Source organism: Vipera berus, assembly GCF_964194415.1.
Source record: "Vipera berus genome assembly, chromosome: 2".
In the NCBI taxonomy this organism is placed as follows: domain Eukaryota; kingdom Metazoa; phylum Chordata; class Lepidosauria; order Squamata; family Viperidae; genus Vipera; species Vipera berus.
Genome location: NC_138203.1, coordinates 228,317,313 through 228,345,095, shown reverse-complemented (window position 1 = coordinate 228,345,095; position 27,783 = coordinate 228,317,313). Strand labels below are relative to the sequence as shown.

The 27,783-nt window shown below is 36.1% G+C and overlaps 1 protein-coding gene across 1 annotated transcript in view; it reads left to right on the top strand.

The window, feature by feature from the left end:
* Positions 1–26,779, top strand: part of NUP210 (nucleoporin 210) — a 93,661-nt gene extending 66,882 nt beyond the window's left edge. Inside the window, exons 24-40 of the mRNA XM_081318633.1 lie at positions 49–111; positions 1,372–1,551; positions 3,793–3,873; positions 4,090–4,221; positions 4,830–4,988; positions 6,943–7,028; positions 7,955–8,129; positions 9,516–9,691; positions 11,410–11,624; positions 13,213–13,349; positions 17,422–17,539; positions 19,468–19,614; positions 20,812–21,059; positions 22,731–22,947; positions 23,501–23,596; positions 23,711–23,788; positions 25,006–26,779. Coding sequence (XP_081174759.1) covers positions 49–111; positions 1,372–1,551; positions 3,793–3,873; positions 4,090–4,221; positions 4,830–4,988; positions 6,943–7,028; positions 7,955–8,129; positions 9,516–9,691; positions 11,410–11,624; positions 13,213–13,349; positions 17,422–17,539; positions 19,468–19,614; positions 20,812–21,059; positions 22,731–22,947; positions 23,501–23,596; positions 23,711–23,788; positions 25,006–25,112 — 2,415 coding nt within the window. The 3' untranslated portion in view covers positions 25,113–26,779. The remainder of the gene's footprint in view (positions 1–48; positions 112–1,371; positions 1,552–3,792; positions 3,874–4,089; positions 4,222–4,829; positions 4,989–6,942; positions 7,029–7,954; positions 8,130–9,515; positions 9,692–11,409; positions 11,625–13,212; positions 13,350–17,421; positions 17,540–19,467; positions 19,615–20,811; positions 21,060–22,730; positions 22,948–23,500; positions 23,597–23,710; positions 23,789–25,005) is intronic.
* The last annotated feature ends 1,004 nt before the right edge of the window (positions 26,780–27,783 follow it).

Genomic DNA, 27,783 nt, shown 5'->3' with positions numbered 1-27,783 from the left:
TTGAATTTCAACTTTATAGATAAACATTTATTCTTGTCCTACTTCTAGGTATTTCCTCCTTTTAAACTGATGCCAAAAAAAGTCACCTTACTCATAGGTGCAGTGATTCAAGTAAGTTGTTTTTAAATTATTATGCTGAACTAATTATTTCCTAAAAGGGAAATTAATGTATGCATTAATATAATGTATTCATAGTTTTATTCCTTGACGTGTGGTTTTTCCATCTATCTGTGTAGCAACTTTGACAATTTGGTAACTTCCAAAGGCTTGGCTCCTACAGGTTACAGAATTCTTAAACTGAATGATCAGTAGAGAGCAATTTCCTGATAAGGATGACTAAAGGCAATGTTACAACTAAAAAAATCATCATTTTCCAGATTTTTAGCTGCCTTATGCTCAGAGCCCACACACATCAAACTTAAAAACCTCTTGAAAACATTTTTCATCCATTCCAATAACTATTCAATATATAGGTAGTCTTCACTTACCTACTACTAGCTCAACAACTGTTGGAAGTTATGACAGCACTGAAAAAGGACACTTACAACCAGTCCTCAAAATTATGGTTGTCATAGTGTCCCTGCGTTCATATGATCACTCTTCAGGCACTTGGCAATCAGCACACATTTGCAGCATCCTCCAGGCATACGATTGCCATTTGTGACCTTCAGAACCAGCTTCTAACAAGAAAAGTCAGTGGGGAAGCCAGCAGAAAGTCACAAGTCCTTTGTGACATCACACTAATGACTGCAGGTGACTGTCTTAACCATTGCAGCTCGAACGGACATCATAAGTTGGCGCAGTCACACATGGCACTTCACTTTATAATCACATTGGTTAGCCACAGTGTTGCTGGTCCCAATTGCAGCAGTTGGGGACTATCTGTAGATTGGAATTTTGTAAATCCATAAGAGAAATCTAATAAATAACTTTGTTCTTGAAAGTCTATATCCAGGTAAATAAAAGAAAACCACAAGCATTTTATACTCATTCTCAACCTTTCAGTGCATCACATAAAAATATTCCTTGCTAGATGTAACTGAATGCTTGCTGTATGCATACATAACCCCATGCATGTCCAAGGCCTTGGTAACTTTGGATGTTGGTGGGGGTGGGTGGGGATCTGGAGTCTAGAAAACAAACAGTTGGGAAAGGGTGAATTGTACTGTGTTATGTTCTTAATAATCTGCCTTTTCCTCTTCTGTCCTCTTTAAAGAGCAACGTAATGACTAATAGCTTTGTATCACTAGAAACCTCAGTTTGCATCTGTTGTATTATTAAAATATAAGTACCTGTTACCAGATCTTATTCAATCTATAAATTGAAAACAAATTAGAAAGTAATTCTTATTTTTTAAATAACTAACCACAGATTACTTCTGAGGGAGGACCACAGCCTCAGTTCAACATAATCTTTTCCATCCATGATCCCAGCATTGCTTCCGTAAACAACAGTGGCTTTATAACTGGCAAAGCAGTGGGAAACAGTACCATACTGGGAATGGTTCAAGCAATTCACGCAGAAGCTGGCAAAGTTGTGGTTGCATCCCAGGTAACATCTTGATACACACATATATAATACCTCTGAGCTGAAGTGTAGGCTTATGAAAGGTTTTATAAGCACCTCTTATCATTTTAAAATGAAGAATGGATTCCAGAAAATTGTTGGTTTGATGTGACATATGCAGGCTATTTACAAATACAGTACTTAATAAGTGGGAAACCATGAGCTCACAGACATGGACTAGTTAGGTATATCACTGTGTTCAAAGCCTTAGTGCCAAAGGTAAAAAGGTAAAGGTTCCCCCGCACATGCGTGCTAGTCGTTTCCAACTCTAGGGGCCGGTGCTCATCTCCGTTTCAAAGCCGAAGAGCCAGTGCTTGTCCGAGGACATCTCCGTGGTCATGTGGCCGGCATGACTAAACGCCAAAGGCGCACGGAACGCTGTTACCTTCCCATCGTAATGGTCCCTATTTTTCTACTTGCATTTTTACGTGCTTTTGAACTGCTAGGTTGGCAGAAGCTGGGACGAGTAACAGGCGCTCACTCTGTTACGCAGCACTCAGGATTTGACCCGCCAAACTGCCAACCATCTGATCGACAAGCTCAGCGTCCAAACCCACTGAGCCACCGCGTCCCTTAGTGCCAAAGGTAGACATGATCAATTCAAAACCATGCTTTTTAATCTGAGCTGGATCCCCATCCAGATTTAATATTAAACTACTATTAATCCTTAAAATGACAGTTTAAGGATAGGCTGTTTAAGCAAACCTTTTCATGGATGGATGGCAAAAATGGCCATACCTTCAAGATTTGGTTGTATTTACCACTGATTCAGTATTGTTTGATTTTGAATGTTCACTGAAGGAATTGTCATTAAGCAAGGACTACCAGCTGTATCAGTTACTGCTGGGTTTTGCTTATGCAATCTGTTTTATATTAGACAACATATTATTTGTTTTGCCAGTTTCCATAGTGTCACTTATGACTTTTTATGCTAAACCTCTAAAGCATAAAACCATAATGAATTGTACCAAACCGGTAAATATGTTCCAGGAGCATGGACAAGAGACAGTCTTATTTTTATTTTGTTTTTCTTTTTTCTCTTTTTAAAATAATTTTGTAATTTGTTCTGAGAACTTTGATTATTAGGTTATGGCACTATTATTAGCAGTATGATAAATGATAAATAATTACTTCTCATAGGTTTTATATTTTCACAATGCAAGGTTATCCACGTACAGCTTATGTTCACATTTTTTAAAAAACATGTAAGTTGTGTTGCAGTTCATGAAAAGGATGCTTAGTGAGTTGCATTCTTTACTCATTTCATCCTGGCTTGTGTCAATATTTATTCCCTTCCCAAAATGAAGAGTGTGGATAAATAAATCCATGACCTTAATAAAATTTAATCCATCTCTCTCTCTTTCTCTCTCTCACAGACATAACAAAGATCTATCTTCAGTCATGTATTATCTATCTGTACTTGTTTTGTCCCATAAATATTGTTTACTATCATTGCTACTAAATACAAATGGAAAACTAAATAATCCTGTGTTCATGAATCTGTTACCCATTTTTAAATATACTTTTCAAATAAATCCTCTTCTATTTATGTATTGCTTTACTTGGCTAGATTTTTAATGAACAAAGATTTCACACGTTGACATGGCTTTGATCTGTCATTGAGTATTTATAGTGTCCTGATTTATATATCCTATCTGAAATTTTATTCATTATGTGTTGTAACTCACTTAGGCTTTAAATCTTTTACTATTTTTCTAATTCAGTGCAGAAATGAGCTATAAAAAATTAAAAGTTAGACTGAAACTGCTAATTCCATCTAATCAAACTCCATCCTTTAGATTAACAATACACAATACTTTAATTTCAAAAGGAAATTATAATTCCCAAGATCCCAGAGGAAAAAAATGGCATTTACTTATATCAGGCATCTCTATAGCTTAGAATAAATTATTTGATTATCTTGGTTGTTCTCTTTATTCCTTTGTGTTATTTGATTTATATTTATTATTTTTATGTTATTGATTAGTAGATTGGTTGATCTGATCTGTTGTCCCACACATTCAATTTTTATAATTTTGAATTGTTTTGTGGGGCACCTTGAGTGCCATGTATTGACAATGTAGAACTAGCTGGAGTGGCTTTTAATAAATAATTACTGCAGTTTCTAATGTTCAGTTCAGATGGTGAATGTGAACAAATATGAAGGAGTATGCACACCTACAGCACAATTAATTCAATTGGTATAATTTCTGATGTTCCCATTAGGATAAAGTTGAAGTTGAGGTAATTCAGCTTGAAGCTGTCAGAATCCATGCACCTATTACCCGAATGAAAACTGGAACTCAGGTAAATCAAAGTATAACATGATTTCAGTATGACATGATTTCGGTATGACATTATTTCTGCTGCTGCAATAGTCAAATACGATTGGTCCTCATTGAACCACTTTAATACTCACCTAATCTGAATCTTTTCCTTTTTTAAAAAATAAAATGTCATATCCCTTGAAAAGGAGAAAAGCTTTCTTTAAGTTAGTCTTCGTTTCTTTTCTTTTTTTTCCAGATGCCAGTATACGTGATGGGCATTGCTACCAATCAGACCCCTTTTTCATTTGGAAATGCAGTGCCAGGCTTAAGGTTTTATTGGTCTGTCACTACAAGAGATATCTTGGATGTCAAGTCAAGATTCAGTGAGGTAAATGCTAATTCTATATTATGATTTAATTTTTTACAACTTTGCTGGAATTAATGTTTCATAGAATGTGATTTTGGGGAAAAGTTGTCTTCTTCAGCAGTGGATGTATAAAACATTGTATCTGCTTTGATATAAAACAATCTTCTCCGCCTTGGCTTCTCAAGGTATTGAAACTGCCCCCCACTACATTATAACAGAAAGGAGAAATTTGGAAATAATGTAACTACCTCTGGATCTAACCCTAAAAGTTGCTGTAATAAGGATTTTCCTGCATTAGCAAGAAACTACTTTCAGTTCTGTGATTCTTGGGTTGATTTCTATGTGCATTCTAGAAGTATAATAATAATAAACCTTTATTGTCAAAGTACAACATGTGTACATTGAGATTAGCTGAGCCTCCCCCCCCCCGTGCTCTCTCCCCCCAACACACAGTGACAACAAACCCTCCATCCCACCACACTATGTGAACCAAGAGTGGTTTCTAATAAACCTTTTATAAGAACTCAGAACATTGGAAGACTTTTTTTTTTAACAGAAAGGGAGATTACCAGCCCTGAGATACCGAATGGAATTCCACCCGACCTAAATCAACACTTTTTTTCTTTCAGGCTTCCCTTCAGCTTTCAGTGGAAAATAATTTTGCAGTGAATGTTTACGGGAAAGTGAAAGGAAAAACGGGATTGAAAGTTGTTGTGACAGTCCTTGATCCTTCAGCTGGACAGTTCTCTCACATGGCAAAAGAACTGACAGATGAAATTCAAATACAGGTAATATGTTGGCGATCTTCTGGTTTAAACATTCTTAGCCCTGTATGGAAAGTTGCTAAAATTAGTATGAAAAACAGATGGTTTTTGTTTGCCACAGAAGTTAAGCAAATGCAGTTGATAAGTTAATCATGCAATTATTAAGCTTCCCCCATAGACTTTGCTTGTTGGAAGCTGACTGGGAAAGTCACAATTGGTGATCACATAACCACAGGACAGTGCAGCTGTCAATAAATATATCCCTTTTGCCAAGCTCCTGAATTTTGATCACGTGAGCTTGGGGATGCTGCAATTGTTGTGTGAAAAATGATCCTAAGTTAATTTTTCGGTGCTGTTTAGTGGTCACTTAAAGAATGGATATAAATTGAGGACTACCTGTATTGGTCATGAGCATCTGAAACTTTTTGATTTGTTTCAGTGATAAACTGAGAAGTATATGTAATCTAATATCAAAAGCCAGAAGAGCAATATACATCTAGAGATGAGTTAGCTGCCCTGCCTTGACTTTGTCTCAGATTAGAGGAAATACAAATAAATTTAAATAAAAAATGCAATTTTAAAAATTGAATACTCTGCAAACTTCAAAATTTACTTCTTTTGATACTGAATTTTAGTTTCTTTTGATATAGGGTAGACACAGAGAAGAGTTTAATCATTCTATATCAGGATTGCTGCAAAATTCATATGTTTCAGATATTCACAGTTAATGCAATAAGACTGGCAATAACTTTCCAATTTTAAAACAAACTATCTATTGTGAGCTCTATTAAGAAAGCAGTCAAATTATATTTAGCACACTTACTGTAATGTAACTTTACTGATTTCACTGAATCTAATTTGAAGCAATTGTGTTTAGGATTACCCTAAAATAAATGAATGGCATTTTCTGAGAGCTAAAGAACTTGAATAATTAAAGTTGGCTATAAAGATTAAATATATTCTGAACGATTTCTATCAACTGAACAATTAGTGCACATTATCACAGCTTTAAATCATGTGCATGCGAATTATCTAGATGAAATAAGGCTTCCCGAGGATACATAGTAACTTGAAGTTTCTTGAAGTAATTACTTTAGGAAGGGGTGTGGAGGGGAACGAGCAGAATAGCTTGAGGTCTTAAATACGTTCAAAAGTTTAAATATAATTGTTTTAAAGAATGCACTTTTTATCTTAGGCAGTTACTAATCCAATTCTTATCCCAGTTTTCCCTCTACTGTCTGGCAGTCCTAGAGTAACCTGTACTTCTGGTACAGATCTTTCCCTAGTAATTACCTTTTTGAACTATGGCATCAATTTAGCTATTTCCCTTCCTGCTTAATCTTCCCCAAGTACCTGTAGATGTTCCCCATGCAGATGTTTCATTTTGGAAGTATACCTTGCATATTGTTGCCTTTTCATGCCTATGTAACATCTAAAATAAAGACAAAGCAGCATCATTTTTATTGTGTTGAATGTTATCTCATTATTTAGCTCAAATAAAGTTTTAAGGTATACACAATGTAATGAAACCAACCGATTCACTTAAACATTAGTGTGTTTCTACATTTTCCCAGAATAAGTATTAGAAAATAGGTGAAATGCACAAGAACACATATTGTTTTCTTTTCTTTGCCTAATATTTTTTCAGCCTGTTGCCAAAGATGGGGAACTGCTTGTCTAATAATCCTGGGCATCATTTGAAAGAAAAACCAAAAACATTTTACTAAACCTTGTAACGTATAAAAATGGTCAGTTTGGGAGGTTAATCATGGTTTAGGACAAATATTTTCCTGCAAACCTAGTATATATTTTGTTCCTTGTAATTCTGAATTTACTCTCTGCAGAGGTGTGTGTACGTATGTGTGTGTGTGTTTCATTTTAAAATAAATGCCTTAGTGCATTCCATTCTTTTATTATGTATTTGAAGATAACATTAATACCTATTTATATGATAACTAATCTGATTTTTGATTTTTAGGTGTTTGAGAAACTAGTTATTCTGGGAGTAGAAGTAGAGCAGATATTAATGTCAACAAACTCCTTTTTTAAAGTTCAAACAAACAGGTAAGTAAACAAACCAATCAGCTGCTGATTAGTTACAAAAGCCTCGGTACCTGGTAGCTCTGCTCAGTTCTTCCTGCCTGGAAGAAAAACAGACTGGTGCCAAAAGAAATGTGTCCAGGAGTAGGCAGTAGGAGTACTCCATGTCTGCAGTAGGCCTCAAGTTCTCTCCTTGGGCTTACTAGACTACTCCACCAACAGAGATCAGCCACAAACATCAGAATATCCTCTCTTGGACAAAGTTACATAAGAAGCACTCTGCTGGATTGGACCCCTGGGTTTTCACAGTGGCCAATCAACTGCACAAGAAAGCCCACTAGTCTCCAAGCAAATTCTCCAGAGACAGTTATACTGCCACCAAGGCACTGATCCTCTTGACTTCCATGAATTGATCCAATCTTTTTTTAAATCAGCAAAGCTGATAGCCAGTATTACATCTCATGATAAAAATGATGATTGCTTCTAGATTAACGGGAAACTTTAAAATCAAGAGAGATAAGGATGGCCAAATTCATGGATAGGGGACAAAATAAGGCAATGTTGTTAATATGTAGCAAAATAAAGAAGTTTCCAGGACATGTTAATATCAAGTTTAGATGGAAATGGGGAAAGGCCCTCAGATAAAGTAGCTTACAAGGAGACTTGGTACAAAATAAATAAATGTATTTTGTACTGTGTGTGTTTTAAATTGTGCTTGGTAAGTTCCCAAAATTTGAGTCTTGTAGCACAGAAATATGTCTACTAAATGAATAAATAAATTCCAAATCCATCTTAGACTTAAAAAATGCTTTGGAGGTATATAAGAACAAGACAATCTGCTAAGAAATAGGAATGTATCTTGTATTGTTATTCTTTGAATTCTCGCATTTGAGTTTCAGAGATCTACAGCCTGCTTATTTGCTTATTTATTTATTTATTTAAAAATCAAGGGATGGAGCTGCTTCTTTAACTTATCATGTACTGGATAGTCAAGACAACGTTCCTGTGGTAGAAATTGATGAAAGTGGTCATCTTACTTCTCACTCTCAGATTGGACTATCAACAATAGAAATAATTTCCCAAGAATCATTTGGAATCAACCAGACCCTTGTTGTTGCTGTCAAGGTACTATGTTCCAGTCCCTTTCAATGAGAATAGAATGCTAACTTGCTCAAGGCTTTTGGCTATATTTAGAATTATTTTTTTCATTACTCCAGTTCAAGAAAATAATTGAACCTTTGAATCACTTAAAGTGGATGACAAAGTAATGTTTTCATTTTATTCTCTGATATAAAGGTTGACTCAGCCTTCCATCCTTCCGAGGTAGGTAAAATGAGGACCCAGATTGTTGGGGGCAATAAGCTGACTTTGTAATAATGCCGCTTGGGGGGTGGTGGTGACAAAAGCCCTAATAAGCAGGCAAATACATAGAATGAAGGCTATTGCTAAGCACATTGGTTTGTGCTTAAATTGTAAGCCGCTCTGAGTCTTCGGAGAAGGGCGGGATATAAATTGGATTAAAATAAATAAAATAAAAAATAAAGGTTTTAGAATATATAATGTAGTGATGAGAAGAGTTTAGAAAATATAATTGCATGATGCTGATTGATTGATTCATTCATTCATTATACATCATAAAGTTTGTGTTAAATCTTAGCAACCAAAGAGACAGATTTTTCTCCATAATCTGTCCCTAGCCTGATCTTTCAGGTCTTCAAGCAAACTTGACCTTTTATAAAACACTTGCAACTCCCTGGACTTTAGAATTTTGTGCAATTAACACTGACATTATTCTCTTTAGAGTTTGGGGGTGATAACGGTCGAAGAAACTGACGAGTGCTTCTTGAATAACCATCTCTAAATTGTTAAAATATGGACTAATGAAGCAGTTGGATAGTCTGAGGTGGCTATCTCAGGCACTTGTGTTATTAAAAAGGGACCAAATAGTATAATTATTTGCATTGGTGGTAGTACCCTGCCAAAAGTTGGAAATACATTTTTGCCTTGGGTTCTAAATAAAGGGTGGGATAGATGCCTTTTGTTGCTGACTATCAGTCAGAAAAATTGGACTGGCTTCAATCAGCTCATACTTCTGAGAGACAGCCATTTGCCTGAAATGATATAAGGTTTCCTGCCTGAGCAGGGGGTTGGACTAGATTACCTCCAAGGTCCCTTCCAACTTTATTATTATTATTATTATTATTATTATTATTATTATTATTATTATTATTATTATTATTATTATTATTATTATTATTATTATATATTATTATTATTTTATATTATTATTATTATTATTATTATTATTATTATTATTATTATTATTATTATTATTATTATTATTATTATTATTATATTAAATAGTTAAAATCCCAAACAATGTAGTAAGCATGCATATTTGTAGGTTGGAAAGTAATCCAGATAATCATATACAATATAACTGCTTACATATATTTTGAACAATAGCAAAACTGATTTCACCTTCAATTTTTTACCGAATGTATCATGTAGGTAGCTCCTGTTTCCTACCTGAGAATATCCATGAACCCAATTTTCAATACAAAAAATCATGAAGCTTTACTGGCATTACCTTTGGGCATCACTTTGAGTTTGACTGTCCATTTCCATGACAATTATGGGGACACTTTCCACTCACAAAATTCCATCCTTCACTTTGCAGTCAACAGGTAATTTGATCAGCATTTGATTATCATAAATTGGTTTAGAAACATAGATTAGGTGAATGAGTTGCCTCCGGAGCTGCGGATGGCCCCTGACCTTCGGTCCTTCCACCGTGACCTGAAGACATGGTTTTTCCAACAAGCGGGCCTGGACTGACTACGATTTTTAATTCGGCTTTTTACTGAGTTAAATTTTCTTGTAATTTTGCATTTATTGTTTAATTCTCTTTTAAATTTTTTACTCTATGTTTTTTAATTTTTATTGTTGTGAGCCTCCCTGAGTCCTCAGGGAGAAGGGCTGCATATAAATTTAATAAAATGAAATGAATGAAATGAACATTACTAAAGCATTTCAGATTGACTATTACTTAGCCTCTTTGACGCACAGTGAAAGAGAACATTCTGACTATCATTTATGATACCTGATGATAGTTGGATTGTTCTGTGGCAATTGTCAGGTATGTGATACATATCAATAGATTGATATATATGCTAATGTCCTATCACCATATGGCCAACATCCATGAGTTGGATGAAGAAACTGAAGAATATAGTTGGTTGGTGGAAAACATTTTCAGTTTATTAATACCAGACAGAGCTTTAGATTTATTCTCAGAAAGGTGCTTTGGAGTATGGGGACATGAACATAGCACTTGTAATTAAAGTGTTTAAAGCAGGCTCATGTTTACCTAGAACAGTGATGGCAAACCTTTTAGAGACCGAGTGCCCAAAAACCAACTCTATCCTTTGCCCCGCCTGCCCTGCCCACCCGCAGGGCTACCCACTCCCTCCATGGCCCACCGCAGATCACCCAGGTGGCCCAGCAGCGCCATGGCAGCCACACCCTCTGCCCGTGCCCCACAGCATCAACTGCGTGTGATGGGGCATGAGGGCGAACTCTTGTCCCCGCTGCCCGGCTGCCATGTCCTTGGCTGTGCTGCTCTGCGCAGGCCACACTCAGGGGCGATTCTACTCCCGGGGCCTGTTGGTGAGGAAGGGGCCACAGGGGGAGGCAGGGCTGGGGCGACGGCGCGCATGCCCACAGAGAGGGGTCTGAGTGCCGCCACTGGCACACATGCCATAGGTTCACCACCACTGGCCTGGAGCACTTGGCAACCATGACGGCAGCTGCACGATGCCAGAAAAACTACTGCTACTTTCAAGAGTTATAGGCAAATGTTATATCCAGACTACCATGTGCTTCAAAGCATCTTTTCAAGATTATTTGCTTAATCCTGTAAATCAGGATAATGCATCAGCATTGTGTATTTAAAACTCATGCCAGTTTCTTTTAATAGTAATTAAACTAATTTTGCTGGAATAAATCCCATTCGTTTTATAGTACTTCCAAGAAAAACACATATGATCAAGTATATCAGTGATTTGTAAGTGGACCTAGACAAACAACCTGTGTAAGTGGCCTCAAACAAGCAATTAATACATGACTGATATTTAATCCTGTATATATTTATATACAGTAAACATTCTGTAATAGTGTGCTGAATTTCTGTATAACACTGTACATACTGGAATTAAAAACTGTCTTAAAAATTGGCCTACTGGGAACAAATGCAAAACATTTCCAAAGCACATTAGAACAGGTATAAGTGATGTAACTTTTCATTGTCTTGTATCTACAACTTTCACACACTTCTGTCCTCTTGGCTATTAAGAATAACTTATTTCATTCGTTATTTATTTTAATAAATTGTTTTTGTTTACAGAGATGATTTTTTACAGGTTGGCAAAGGGACCTCAAACGATACTTTGGTACTTCGAACAATGAATGTTGGACTAAGTTTGCTTAAGGTTTGGGATGCGGAGCACAATATTGCAGACTATGTCCCTCTTCCTGTCCAACATGCCATCTCCCCTGAGCTCACCGATATTATTGTAGGTGATGTCATATGTTTAACCTCCTCACTGGTAAACCAAGATGGTAAGACCATTTTGAGTAATACTTGGCATTAACCGAGAGTAAAAAAGACTAAATTGTCATGGAAACTTTTGCTTTTGCACTTGGTAATGCATCACTATGAATACGAAGGATATTTTGCTTATCCTTGTTTTAATAACCTCTGTAGAATTGGTGTAAGAACTGATACACAGGTATGAAAATATATATGAAAGCAAGACTTAGCATTGCCCAACTGGATTTCTTATTTGGAAGGTATTCTATGCACTCATTGCTCAGTCTGTGTGATCGAATGTGCACTTGCAGCAGCAGTGGGGGAGGATTTGGCCAACTCAAGAGCTTTCCCAGAGGGAGACCCGGATCAAGAGAGTGTGTAGTCCCAAACTAGAGGGGATGAGATGGAAAGAGGTTCAGAAAAGCCATACCCTACAATCTCTCAGGAGTTATTAAGTTAGAACAGGGGTGTCAAACTCGCCACGTCATGTGACGTGTCATGACTTTTTTCCCATTACCGTAGCTGGGGTGGGTGTGGTTTCAGCATGATGCATCCAGCCCACGGGCTGGCAGTTTTTAGCTTTAGACTAAAGCTAGAAGGTTTTAGCTTTAGTCTGTGGAAAAATCTGTCTAATAGGTGTAAGCAAATAAAGGATTGGACATGATTGGATCTCGCTGTCTGGCCTCTGAGCTTGAGCCTGAAAATCTAGCAGCAATAGCACAGATTGAGCAACACAGGGACAAACCTAAACCTTCTAAAACATATGGAATAATGTTTTAGCTTATCAGAAGGAAAGGTTCTTCCATGTAAAAAAATACTGCTTTCAGAAGGATCAATACTTATTATAAAAAAAATAAAAGCATTAATTAACAAGACTAGGAGACAGCATCTTGATATTAATATAGTGTAGCCATCTCCAGTTCTCCACTTCCCTCAGGTTGCCAAACCTGCTGATATAGCCCTATTTTAAGGGCTTTCTGAATTTTGGGATAAAGAGGGGCGCCAATCTCACCTGAGGGGGAATGATGTTCCAGAGGGTAGGTGCCATGAGAGAAAAGACATTTCTCCTGGCTCTTGCCAGATATAATCATATAACTCATTAATAGTTGGGACCTGTTATGTATCCTTTCTGCAGGACATAGGCAGACATAATCAGAAAGAAGCAGTCTCTCAAATAAAAAGTAATGCCACAGTCATTATGAGCAAAGCATCTTTTGTTCAACCTGAGAGATTTGAGATGCTGGCTGAATACAACAATGGACTGAAGGTGCTTTTCCTAGGATACTGGATAATTCTAGCAGAGGAGATAAAATTCTTTTATAGGCCATAGCACAATAATAAATAAATAGGAATGACACAGCTCCTGAAGTACTATTCTGTGAATGCTTCAACTTCACTGTAGGGAGGAGATTGCCTCTATTCTATGTGATTTTTATAAGACAATGTTCAGAATGCTACCACTGAATTTATAAAAGTAGAAAATGAATATATTACAAATGTTTACTTATTAAAAACCTGGATACACCCATGATAGATATTACTTTTGTGGAGAATAATTAAGTCTGTTATGATTGGCAGTTGCAGTATGATTATTTTTACAAATAACCTTTTTCATAGGTTTATCAGGAATATGGAGGTCTTCTTCAAACAGTATTCTTCAGATTGATTCAAAAGCCGGAGTAGCTGTAGCAAGGAACTCTGGAAATGTTATAATATATTATGACCTATCTGGATTGTGTAAGACATATAGGGAGGTAAGTCACTTCTGAAATTTGTCATTATTATACTTTTATTTTATTTAGGTTTGTATATTTAAAGTTTTTATGTTATCTTATAACTGAAACATTTATGCCACTGCTGTAAGGTGTTTTATTTTATTACAGCAAAGCCCTTAAAATTACTCATTATTGAGTATAAGCTCATGCCAAAGAGTTTATACAGTAGCTCCTAAAATAAAAAAGAAAGTATCATTTATAATCATAGAATTGCAACAAATTGTTTGAAGAAACATCATCCTTCCTCGTGGAACCTCATGATTTGTAAAAGACCCATTAATCATAGATTGCCAATGATTTTTGCTGCTACCATGACAGAGCAATAAGTCAGAGGAATGGATCATTAATATTCATTTGGGACCAACCTAAAGCCAATGTGGAATCACAGGCTGCATCAGTCTGTGCAGAGTAAGCCAAAATATTCATGGATCAAACAATTCCTGACAACTCTGCAGAGGATGTACTTGATTCATGGCATGGATCTTTCAGATTTCTGCATCAGCATCTCCTAAAACATCAAACAGCAAAACATAGGTCACTTCATCTGCGTAGAATAAGCCAGTGGAACTAAACAGGAGTTTGAGAAGCAGGGGCTTTATTGCTTGCCAGTTTGGAACCCACTGAGGGGCCCTCCCTGGGAATGTTTGGTAGCCAGCTATTATTTGCTGCTTCTGTAGGAAGGCTGCTTAAGGCAGGATGACTTGGGTTGCAACCTCAAGGGAGGTGTCACTTCAAGGAGGAACCACTTTGGAGCCAAAAGATGCAAAGGGCTGAATACCCTAATAGCAATATTTCAATATGTGTGCAAGGACTAGAGATGCTGTTGGGTGGGAACCAGAAATTGCTGGGCAAGAAGTTTAAGTCTACACTTTGGCCACCTGGTGAAAGTTGGACCAACAGGAAGTAGGACTCAAAGTTAGAGCTTGGTTGGCATTTCAGGACAGTGTGTACAAAGAATGGTAAGATAAGGGATCCTAAGAAGTTTCCTATATTGATGTTCATTGAGTGGAAAAATGTCCTTTTGATCTATTAAAAGTTCATGTTGCTGCATGGAGAACAGGCAGGGAGAGTCTGCTATATGGAATCTAGAGTGGCAACGATAGAGGTTTTGAGAAATAGAAATTTTAATATAGGTAGGAAGATATTACAGCAAAAGATTAAAGGTTGAAGGCACCCTAATCAGCTTCTAGGCTATGGGAAAGGTTCAGCATCATAGATAACCTGCATTTCTTCCTGCCTAATTTTTGGTAAGCAATCTGGCTGGAGGACGCAAATGGGGAAATGTAGCTGTGATACATAAGAACAATATCTTAATTCCTGTGAGATAATTGTTTCATATTGAGTGTATGCATCTGCATCTTAGACTTAGAGTTGATTCGGAATTCTGTAAATATATTGCTAACTCATTAGCATACCAAAATCCCTGACTAAATTTTCCTATAATTTTTGTTGGAGACCATCTACACCAGGAATTTAATAATCCAGTTTGAAGTTGGTTTATTTGAAATAGCAATCAGGAAAAATATGGATTTATCCAAATTATTCAATTTGTTGTTTTGTTTTAATTGGTTAGGTTCTCTATGAGTGGAGATACCTGAGGTTTCTCATTCTCATGAATGGCTCATCATCCAGTTAAGATTGGATTAATAGATGCACATCACCTCTTCAGGGTAGTGGGCAAGTTAGGATGACCTACTTGAAATGCTTATTGGACCCAGTTGGAAGCCAAAAGGCCTTGAAGAGTTTGGGACTGGTTCCACCAGTTATTCTGTAAGTGCCCTGGTTGGTACCTGGATTAAAGAATTTACTAGAGTGATTGATATGATTACCATTAAACTTATTTTACTTGCTTCAGAGCTAGTCCTATTGCACAATATTAAGCAGTAGGAGATGAATCAGCAAGAGCACAGCAGAAAAAAGACCTGACAATAATCTAGTACAATAACAGCAATCCGATTTGAAGGCCAATGCTGTGGCAATATGCATAGGAAAGAAGAAATTACTTTCTACATTTATGACACAAGAGCAGTGGCTGCTCAAGTTATTTCATATCCTGCTCCCTGCTAGCAGATATCTATCATAGAATAATCTGGATTTGTTATAGCACTTTGAATTCTTTGTTGATACAGTCTTTTATATTCAGGGCAGTTAAGATGCCATCCTTGATGTATAATCAACTCTCTAGTAATTCCTCTTATGTAGCTTGGTTAGATCAATTTTAATATGAAATATGCTGACATGGCCAGGTTGCTTAAAACAATACACTGCACATTTGACCTCTGGCTTACTGTATAACATGGCTTTTGATTTTAGCCATGAGTTTATTAAAGACTTTAGGTAATATCACAAATGCTGATTCTTTTTATTCTCTCACTGTGTTTTGGTACCACTATGTTGCCCGACAGATTTGAAATTAGGACACAACTTTGCAATGGTTCCAGTTCCTATTAAGGTGTCACTTTCTATATGAACCCACATATAAATTGTTTGAAAAGGTTGGACTACTATTATAAATTGATCACAACTCAGGGATGAGTCATTTTGATTGTAAATTTGTTTTTATTGTAAACTAAGAGACTTCAATAATCAGTTGTATACCAAGTGAAATTAAATAAATAAATAAATTTGGTACAATGATGATGCAAAAATATGCATATGGAACACAAAACCATGTATTTCATTACAATTTTTGTTCATTGGAACCTAAATAAAAATAAAGTTTATGGTCTATAGAGAACAGATTACATGTACTCCTTGACTTATAACCATTCATTTAATGACCAAAATGACAATGGCATGGGAAAAAAGTGACTTATGACTGGTTTTCATACTTACAGCATCCCGATGGTCACATGATAAAAAAATCAGACATGTGTGGCAACTGTTGCACTATCCTAGGGTCATGTGATCACTATTTATATCCTTCCCAGACATCTTCTGACAAGCAAAAGTCAATAAGGAAAGCCAGATTTGTTTAACAACCTACAGTATTTGTTTAACAAGTGCAGTGATCACTTAACAACTGTGGCAAAAAAGGTCGTACAATGGGGTGTATCTCTCTTAACAACTGTCTTGCTTACTAATGGAAATTTTGGGCTCAACTCTGGTAGTAAATCAAGGTTTACTTGTATAACAGTCGCATATCCAACGGTATCGTAATTATGTCTTTTAAATTCTTCTCATTTTGTGTGTGAGATAAAGACGTGTTAGGACAGATAGTATGTTACAAGAGTTGATATATTGAACACATCCATAGAGCAAGAAATATTGAAAATTGTAATAAATTAATGTTTATGCCAGTGGTTCTTAAACAGGGATAGTTATGCCGGGGGGGGGGGATCCAGGGATATCCTTGGGGTAATGCAGCAATTTGTAATTGCTTGTTTGTGAGTGAAGAATTCAGTTTGGGACTGCCAGTGCTGAAATGCTTGGGTAAAACAACAGTCTGAGAAGGGAGGTGTTGATGAGACTAATTGAAACAGTAAGTAATCCAATCCAACACCAGGAAAAGAGATAATTGTGTCAATGAGTTTAAGAACTACTAGTTTATACTATTATCCTTAGTTATTTCAACATAGTTTAAAAAGTCAAGAGCATGACTTACTATATAAAATACAGTTAGTTTCCTACAGTGGTTAAGCACCAGGCTAGAAATGAAGAGACTATGAGGTGACCTTGTGCCAGTGACTCCGTTTCAGCCCTAGGAAGAAGGCAGTGGCAAACTACTTATAAAAATCATGGCAAGAAAACTGCAGGGTCTTGTCCAGGCAATCCTGTGTCTGTGTGTGGGGTGGGTGGGTGGGTAGTGGTGGAGTTTTTTGTTGTTGATGTTTTATTATGAGATAAACATGATTTTTCTGATTCAAAATTTTCCAAAGGTTTAAACTAAATAATAAGCATGTTTAAATTTATATACTACTGAGATTAAAGTGAGATTCAGGCTAATTCAGAAAATACCCAAGTGGCCAGATTTTACGATCTCTAAACTCAAGAGAAAATTAGATCCATCCAAACAATTGTCATTATTATGTAATCTTTTTTTCCCCTTTAGGTGTTAATTAATGAGCCTCAAAGGATTGTGGCAACACATGTAAGTGGAACCAAAACAAATATTCAGGATATTTCAAAAGTTCTACTTCAAATTGGACACAGAAGTAAAAATTTGAAAGGTATGCTTATTAAACTTAAGCTTACATTTACAACCAATTTTTTTCTCCAGTCTTCTATTATTTATGTGTTTCAGCATAACTGCTAATGTTTAATTATGGATACCCATTTGAACAGTCTTTGCCAAACTACTATCTTCATATGGGTTGAATTTTAGCTTCTACTGTAAGAGTTCCAGCAAGATGGAAATTTTGGAAGTTGAACTTCAACATGTATGGAAGAACTAGAAATAAGAAGACTATATGATATTTTTCTGGACATGTTTTGTAGATGAATGTTAACATATGTTTATTCCAGCCTTAATATGGCATAACTGCCATGTATATTGTAGCTCAACGCATTGCCACAAAGAGTCTAATATTGTGCAGAAGTCTCCACTGAATTTAATATCCATGGAAAATCACAGGATTGTAATCTATGTAATAAATATTGAGAATATGGGTATAAGTTAAAGAAATCAGTAAATTGGCTACCTATGTAGGCAGAAATTCTACTTACTTGAACACTTTCGCTTACTGAATATTAGAGAAGATAATTAAAATGACAATTATGTATACTTTAAACCATGAGTATACAATCTTTTGGCTTGCCTGAATCACTGAGTGAAGAGGAGTTATCCTGGTCACATATAAAATGAATAATATAGTTACTGTACATAAATCACATAATAATGTTAAAAGTTCATGATCTTGTGTGACTGCTTAGTAGCTGTCCAGGGCCATAGATTAAACATGCCTGCTTGATAAAGATAAAGTCTAAGTGTATATGCGCTGTCTAAGTTCTTCCTTGATATGTTCAAATTATGTTTCAATTTGTGACATAAATAATATCTTTTGTGGTATAACAAAAACGGAATGATTTATAAGTAAGTATATTTCAACAGCACAGTGCAGAACACTCAGCAGTTTCTGAGCTATTGAATATATTTTCAGGAGAACTAATGTCCCATTACAATTCAATAATAAATGACACAATTTATCTTCTTGACAACCTTTGAAAAACACATTAATGAGACTTCCATAGAATGATCAAATTTCTTGATTACTATGTCTTTATCCAGAGTTTAAATAAACTGAGATTACATGTCATTCAATATGACCTATCACTTGGCAATGCTTTATACATAATTCATTCTCAACAAATATTGTTATAAAAGTTGTTTTATTAAATGCTTTGAACACAGGAAAAAAAGCTTGTCTATTTAAGTCTTATTGCTCTAATCAACGGCAAAATTCTGAAATCGCTGCTTGAAATGACTTTTCTTACCACAGCTTATTCTTGAATAGATTTTTTTTTTTTGTAATTTTTCAATAGTTTATTGTTGATTAGCCATTAAAAGGTAAAGGTTCCCCCACACATGCGTGCTAGTCATTTCCAACTCATCTCTGTTTCAAAGCCAAAGAGCCAGCGCTTGTCCGAGGACGTCTCCGTGGTCATGTGGCTGGCATGACTAGACGCCAAAGGCGCACGGAACGCTGTTACCTTCCCACCATAGTGGTCCCTATTTTTCTACTTGCATTTTTGCATGCTTTCGAACTGCTAGGTAGGCAGAAGCTGGGACGAATAACAGGCACTCACTCTGTTACGCTCAGGATTCGACCCGCCAAACTGCCGACCATCTGATCGACAAGCTCAGTGTCCTAACCCACTGAGCCACTGCGTCCCTTTAGCCATTAGGCACTATCAAAATGCAGGATATAAAATAACATTAATAAGGCCATATATAAAAATGCCATATAATATATGTAATTTTTGAATTCTGACTGAACATGAAATACTGTATGTTGTTTTAATGAAAGGATACCAGTAGGCTGTTTATCTAGGATACCGATCTCTTTCTTTTATAAGTGACATTTAGATAATATATGTGCTGTGTCTACTTTCTGTGGAACTATATGATTTCTCAATTCTATTGTTCAATTTTTCTTAGGAGAATGTTCAAGTGCCCAAAATGAAGTAATTGAAAAAATGAAACCCCAGTCTATGGTCAACTGTCAGCTTAATTTCAACAATAATGTATTTGATTTCCAAGCTTCTGAAATTGTTGCAGCTGAAACCATGTTTGATACTGCTTTAGGTAAGATAAAAGGACAAAACTATAGTAAGAGTACAACTATGAATTCTAATGGTGGTCATAGGATTGAGAATCTTACGAGAAGAAAAACAGTATTCAGAGTTTGCTGCATTGCTTGTTTCCAGTTGAGTATAATGGGCAATGCTTACTCATAGAGCTGTCCTTCAGGAATTTGCCTAAATCTTTTAAACCTTGCAAACTAGTGCAACAATTTGATATGGTATATTAAAAATCTTTAAATGGTTGTAAGCCTTGAAAATGCTTTCCACTTAATTGAATATTTCTCAGTTCTGCATAAAATAAAGATTTGGCATTGAAATTGGCCCTTTCCAAGTAGAACTCCAGGATGAGTTAAACCTATTTCAGTTCTGTGGACAATTTGCATTCTTTCCAGCAAAATTGCTTCAGCTTTCCTATACATAGCCAAGTAAATGATTATTTGTTAGTAAATTGCTATAATGTTTATCTTATATTGTAAGGGAAGTAGACTTTATGTGTTGAGAATCTCAGAATCAGTCTTGGATTCCTGATACATATCTTTTGTTATTTCTCCTGTTAGTAAAAGATCATTAGTTGAACGAGCAAAATAATTCAAATAGTAAATAATAAAGCAATTATGAGCAGCCTGCAAAAATAAAGATACAAAAATGCCAGACCAGTTTATTAATAATAAGGCCGATTGGCTACAACCACCGTGTAAACCCAAAGCAGTATTGGAATTGGTATCAAGCTTAATAAGGACGCTTGACAAACATCCATTTCTCCCATTATTGCTTAAAATAAATTTTTAAAATGCATGTTGAAAAAAATCTTTCAATGAAATTTAAAAGAACGAACATTGTCCCATTTGTTATCTGCAGCAGAGCCATAAGAAGCCACAATGGTGCCAACATTGTGACAAATATATCATCAAATTGACATTATGTAATTGTATCTTGATCCTGGTGCAAGTACGTAAGTCAATGTAGTCTGTCACCTTTTGCCACTGTGAATGCATAGGGTCATCTAGCAATTGTACTGTAAATATAATACTGTTTTTGTGGTGCCTTCCTATTGATGCTGTCCAGTTGTCATAAAAATTGCCACTTACCTCTAAGTGACCATGCTTAACACTAATATGAAAGAAGTTCAGCAACAAAATAATCTACAAAATGAAAGAGCAGAAAGCTGTTAACATTCACATTGGTCTTCTTTTATAAGGACAATATACTTGTTCCATCAGAGTGCTCAAACTAGCGGACAAGCAGCTAAAACAACTCACCATGAGCAAAACGGCCATCACCATCACACCTTCTCTCCAAAGCAGCCAATCCTTAGAACAAATTAGCACTGAAGTGCCATTTAATCCAGGATTCTATGCTAATCAGACCGAATTTATCCTAACTAATCATTACACAAGTTCTGACATGAAGATCTTTGGAGCTGCTGAAGTTCTTGAAAATCTTGAAGTAAGTTTCAACACAATTTCTCTTTTAATTTTTGTGAAGCTGACCTGTTATCATTTAAAAATAGAGCATAGACCTGGCTCTTTAAAAGAATATGGAGCTACACAGTGGATTCTTTTTAACCTTTTGTGTTTTTCCTATTTATTTCAATATGTTTGTTGGTTTGTTAATGAGTTTTTATTTAAATACTAACCACCTAGTAGTCTCTAGAGCAGTGATGGCGAACCTTTTAGAGACCGAGTGCCCAAACTGCAACCCAAAACCCACTTATTTATTACTGGGTGCCAGGTGGGTGTGGCTGTGGTGGTCATGGAAGATTGGGTGGGTGTGGCCAAGGTGGGTCTGGTCACCGCAATGTCGCTCGTGGGGAGGGACACCCGTGGGGGGCAGCTGGTTGAAGAGGGACAGTTGCCACCTCCAAGGCATGGCACGGGTGCCCACAGGGAGGGCTCTGAGTGCTGCCTCTGGCACCCGTGCCATAGGTTCGCCACCACTGCTCTAGAGTCAGAATCTCTAGAGCTGGGTGAGTGAGATATAAATGGTAGTAAATTGATTAAATAAAGCATATGAATATTTTATCTGTGATGAAAAATTCAAAGTGAATTGGATTTTGGCCAAGGATAGAAACCAGACTTTAAAAAGTAATAACTTATTCATATTGCCTGCCTTTGAACAAAAATTAAAACTAAATTTGCCAATTCTTTGGAATGTATTCTAGTCATCTAGAGATGCCACTAAAATAAGATCAAAATATTCATTAAATAATTTGGCTTCTGGCTTTCATCTCATTATTTAATATTTCAGTATAAGTGTGGTTTGTGTGTTGAATCTATTATATGGTGCCTCTGTTATTGTATTATGATTATTTTAATTCTTTCCACTTGGTGTTCAGAGATTTTATTGGATTGTTTTTGTTGATTGTTGTTAACCATCCAGAGTTCAAATGTAAGATGATTGCCGATATACCGTATATACTTGAGTATAAGCCGAATTTTTCAGCCCACTTTTTGGGCTGAAAAATTCCACTTCGGCTTATACTCCAGTCAACAAAAAAACTTACCGAGGACTTGTGCGCGGCCGAGGCTTTGGTGCTTCCGGGATCGCGCGCACCTCTCCCAAGCCACCGCCGTCCGGAGACCTGCCGAAGTTTGGGGAGGTTTGGGGAGGTGCGCGCGCACCTCCCCAAACCTCCCCAAACGTCGGCAGGTCTCCGGACCTCCGCGCCCTGCCTGCCTGCTTCTTTCCGCAGCGGAAAGAAGCAGGCAGGCAGGGCGCGGAGGAACGGAGACCTGCCGACGTTTGGGGAGGTTTGGGCGCCTCCCCAAACCTCCCCAAACATGCCTGTTCTATACCATCTAACAGATTTACTCTTAGTTCTGTTTAAAAGCTTTGAAAATAAGACACACTTTATATGTGTAATTAGTTAACTGTCACTTGCAGTTTAGCTATCCCAGGTAAATGATTAATTAATATTTAAAAATGAACTTTTATTAAAGGGAAAAAATGGCATGAAACCAAAATGAAAAACTCCATTTAAAATGATCAAATTTGAGGCAAATTGTGCAATTTGCCAATAAATAAGAAATTAAATGAGATATGTGAAATAGTGTGTCATTTATAAATTGAGGGGGAAACTATGCTTTTGGTAAATGATATCAAATATTTATCTTACAGGTGAGATCCAGCTCACCTGTGGTGGTGGTTTTTGAGAAAGACAGATCCTATGGCTTACCTAGTTATGTAACCTACACTGTGAGTTTATCAGACCCAGAAATTGCAAGTAAAACAAATTTAAATACTGTACTTACTATATCCAGCACAATGACGGACCAATCTACCACTATCCCAGTGACAATTACCTATGTGTCTGACAAAACTCTGTCAATGAAATGTAAGTTCCTATTCCTCTAAAATATTGATGTATTCTGAGATTTTTTTAAGAATTGGATTATTTTATCTGCAGTTATATGTTTCATTTGTTATATTCCACTTTGTACTAAGAGGCTCAAGGCTATACTCTCTTCTTCAGGTCTTCCCCACAACAAAAATCCAGTGAGATAATGTAGATTAAGAAAGAGTAACTAATTCAAACTCAGCCAGTGAGCTAACATGGCTGAAGGTGAACTGATCCCCAGTCTCTCCAGCACTTTAACCACTATGGTACACCCACTTGCTAACATTTGTAATTTTACTATTATTACCGAATGATTTTACAACATGTTGGTCTACTGTTTCAGAATTCCTAAAGTTTCAATTATTTTTCATAGCACTGAGTTTTCATTAGCAAATTCTGAACATTGTTTGAAAATGTAGAATTAGATTGGATTGGATTGGATTAAATCAGATTAGATAAAAATGTATGAGAAAAAATAATAAAGCAAAAAAATGCCCCTAGAATACAAATTAAAGACTAAAATCAACATTTTCTCTTTTTTATTCTTCAGATAATGCAAGTTTATTCCAACACTTTCTTGATTCCTATCAAGTTATATTTTTTACAGCTTTTGCACTTTTGGCTGGAATGGCTGTTATGATCATAGGTAAGAGTATCCACTGAAATTTGAAGTATTTACTTTCATTTTTTTAAAAAAAAAAGAATTAGCAGTAATTTAAATAGAAACAAGCTTATATATTTGTTCCATTGTATATTTTAGTGCACTATACTCTTTTCTCTCCGAACGAACAGCAAATGCATCCAGCTTTCATCACAAAGACAAGTCCTCAAAGAACACGTAAGCATGATAGTCATTAAACTTTGTGCTTAAGTATCATGGTAATTAATAATATTGCATATAAAGTTGGAGCTAAATGCTATAATTGTACTTTACAAGATAATTAATTTTAAGAAACTGCATTATCATCATATGCAGCTCTAACCTGAGTTGGTGACCTTAAATTGGTATAAGGAAAAGAGAAAAACAAATGAGAACCAAATGGGGACCTAAATCCCCTCTACTTGTAAATGATAAAGATTTCATGTGAAGATGCTGTTAGCTGCGAAGTCGTGTCCGACCCATTGTGACCCCATGGACAATGTTCCTCCAGGCCTTCCTGTCCTCTACCATCTTCTGGAGTCCATTTAAGCTCACACCTACTGCTTCAGTGACTCCATCCAGCCACCTCATTCTCTGTCATCCCTTTCTTCTCTTGCCCTCAATCTTTCTCATGTGAAGATAGCAAGCATATAATGGGTTCAAAAAGAGATGTACTGCTTATTATTGTTATTTAAATTTATTTTGTTATATTTTTATTAAGTTATTATTGTAATAACAAAACACACTGCTCCAGATTAAAAAGCAGCCATAACAATCAGAAAACGCAACAGGGGTTCCACCAACACTCCAGCCAGAGGCCTGGGAACAGACCCACCTTTTAAGGGCCTTGTCTATCTCTGGTGGGATGCTGAAATAAGAGAGAATAATATCAAAATATCAACAGAGATACATGTATACCAAGAGCTACGGCTCCCATTTTGCCATGCTTTATTAGCGACTGCTTGCTTCTAGTTACCTGAAGACCCTAAACAGATAATATCAATCCCACATTTGAACAGCTAGCTCTATCTTTTTGCTTCACTTTGGGAAGGGTAAAAGCTGTGGATATTCCAATCCAGATAAGCCTTTGGTCCTTGATAAATGCTGTTCACTGCAAACAGATCTTTGGGTGCAAAGGTCACCTTGTGGAGGACAATTCTTAGCCCAAAGTCATTAAATTGTTCCAGTTCAGATACTAAATATGCTCTGGGTCAGGCCTTCCACATCTGCATTTTCTCCAAATTAAAAGCAAATGTAGTTTGCAATTTAGTGTAAAGTTTGGTGGGTGTTCATCCATGGACTGTAATGACACGGCTTTTCTATATGTTTACCATTTTAATTGTTCTAAACCAGATCTCACAGAGAGTTACATAGAGCATTTTTTGATACATACTCATCATTCTACTTATTTACAGATACCGGAGTTCCTGTTACTCCTACAACTCCTTTCAGCCCTATATCTTCAAGTCAACAAAACAGTTCTCCAAACAGATTATGGAGTCCTCCATATTCTTCACAATGAAAATCTTTTTGACAAAAAAATTGTTTTGATTTTAAATAATATGGACATTTGAAGCACAAATATACACCACACATGGTTGTAACGCCTTGGTTTATAAAGATTTTCTTTAGATTCATGATAACATTGAAGGGAAGAAAATTCACTCTGTGTTGAGCCATTCTGCTTGCTTACCTGCTTCAGTTAATTTCAACTCAGATTTCAAATTGCGTGGCCTCTGTTTGCTTCCTGTGGAAATAATGATTTTTATAAGAAGGCTTGATATCAGAGTCATAATGAAAGGATAAACCCCAACATAAAAGAAAAACAGGGTTAGTTTGAATTCAGATTATTTTATTTTTGAGGCTCAGGAATGAAATGTTCTGCACTGATACTTTTTTTGCACTATTTAGTACTCTTAGCATTTGAAGTTGCTTGATTAGAAAGTAGTTATGCTGTAATAGCTACGTTACCTATTTATATATGTAACAAAAGGGTAGTTAGGTTATTAGATAAGGAGTGTGTGTGTGTGTGTGTGTATGAAAGACAGGATTTCTTTATTTCTCAGAAAATTATTAATAAATAGTTTCAATCAGGTGATACTGCACAATCTTTTGTTAAAGAAATCCTTTATTATAGCAAACTGCATTTTTTAAAAAAGTTATTTTAATCATTTTTTCTTAAAAAAATATTGTTACCCTAACAAAGAGATCACTGCATTTTATATATTTTTAGAAGTGTTAAATACCTCAGCAAACTCTCTGTATGCAACTGGTGACTTGTAAACATAACTTGGATCAAGGAACTTTGTCTTTGCACTACTGGGTTAATGTGAATGCTACTTTTCTATTGAAATCAGAGTTATTGCTCTGTATAGATATCCTGATGACCTATACAGTAGGTACAATTAATGCTAAGGGAACTAATTATTCTCAACAATAGGAATTGTATTACATGTTAAATCAGAACACAGGGTATGCAGACAAAATTTGCTTTTTGGAAGCCAGCAGTCTAAAGTATGAACCTTATTTTTATATGCCTTTTTTCTCAACTATTGTTTTCAGAGTCTGTTTGCTTTTTGCGTGTTTTTATCCATTCGCTGCAACAAGATAAATCCAGATGCTGAAAGTTACAGCAGTAACAATTTTCAAAATTCAGTGCAAGCCAAGTCAAAAAAGTGACTTATTAAACCATGTTCTACAAAGGTTTGGGGTTTTTTAGAATTACCCCCCCCTAAAAAAAAACCCAAACCCCAATACACCACCACTCTACACAGCCTGTGAAGTAGAAAGAACCCCTATTCCAGACAGCTGTCACATTCCAATTATATGATAACAACTGAGAAACTATTCCAAGAGAATGCCCTAAAAATATTTATTTGTGCTATTAAATACAATCTGGTATCATGCCAATTTTGCATTATTTAGCATAAGATTCTGAAAAGTATTGTGGAATAATCTTGCATAGGTTCACAAAAGGACAACAAAGTTGGTCATCTATCGCCCAGAACTATGTGTATAAGTGAAAGACCCTTCTAGCAATAAATTGAGCATATTACAAAATGGTGTAAGCCAATCCACATCACTTGGTAAGAACCTTCCACTAAGGTGAGCCTGGGTTGCCACTATAATTGCAGAAGTGGCCTTCATCCTCCAGTAGATAGACAATTGCTAAAAATGAATGAATGAATGAATATATATATATATATATATATATATATATATATATATATATATATATATATATATATATATATATATATATATATATATATATATATATATATATATATATATATATCCAAACTCATGATAACATCACATGACATCACCACCACACAACTATTCAAAAAGCAAATCCGAACCCACAATGATAACGAGGCACAACCACAAAACAGAAACCTAACTACAGCTGCAACATCAGCCACTTTAAACCCCTCCAAACCACACAATAAGCAAACTGACACCCACTATAAAAACATGGCACCACCACAAACACGAAGCCGAACAAAAGCAGCACAACTCACCAGCTCAGGTCTAAGGCTGGCAGCTGAGACCAGCCCATCCACTCAAAACACACCCCCACCCAATCAGAACACACCCACCATTCAAAACACACTCCCACCCAATCAGAACACACTTAATCCCCACCCAATCAGAGCACACCTCCACCCACAGAACACACCCCCTCTGGCAGTTTAAAAAAGAGGAACAAACAGCCACATGCTTCTCCCAGAAGAAGGAAGCTGAAGCCACTAGCCTGATGATGACGGATGGGATTCCGTCGAAACGTTGCTCCTACACCTTTAGTTCTATGCGGGGAAAACCCCGAATGACCAAACATCCACATACAAACACCCGCGAAAACCTCAGAAAACATATATATGTATATATATATGCAAATTATTCAAATTGCTAATAATTTTGGGAGGCTGAGATGATCATTTCGAACTCTTTATGTTCTCATCAGTCAGTCATACCCTTTATCTGAGATTCGAATATATATATTTCTGACTTGTTGCACAATAAAAATATGTTTTTAACAAATAAATTGCTTGAAGATTATTATATTTTAATTATTAAATATATTAATACTATATTTGATTATAAATTATTCTATAGGAAAATCTGTTCCCAGCACGGGCCTTCACATCTTCTAATATATTGCTGTAATACATACCATTCAACTTGTTGAC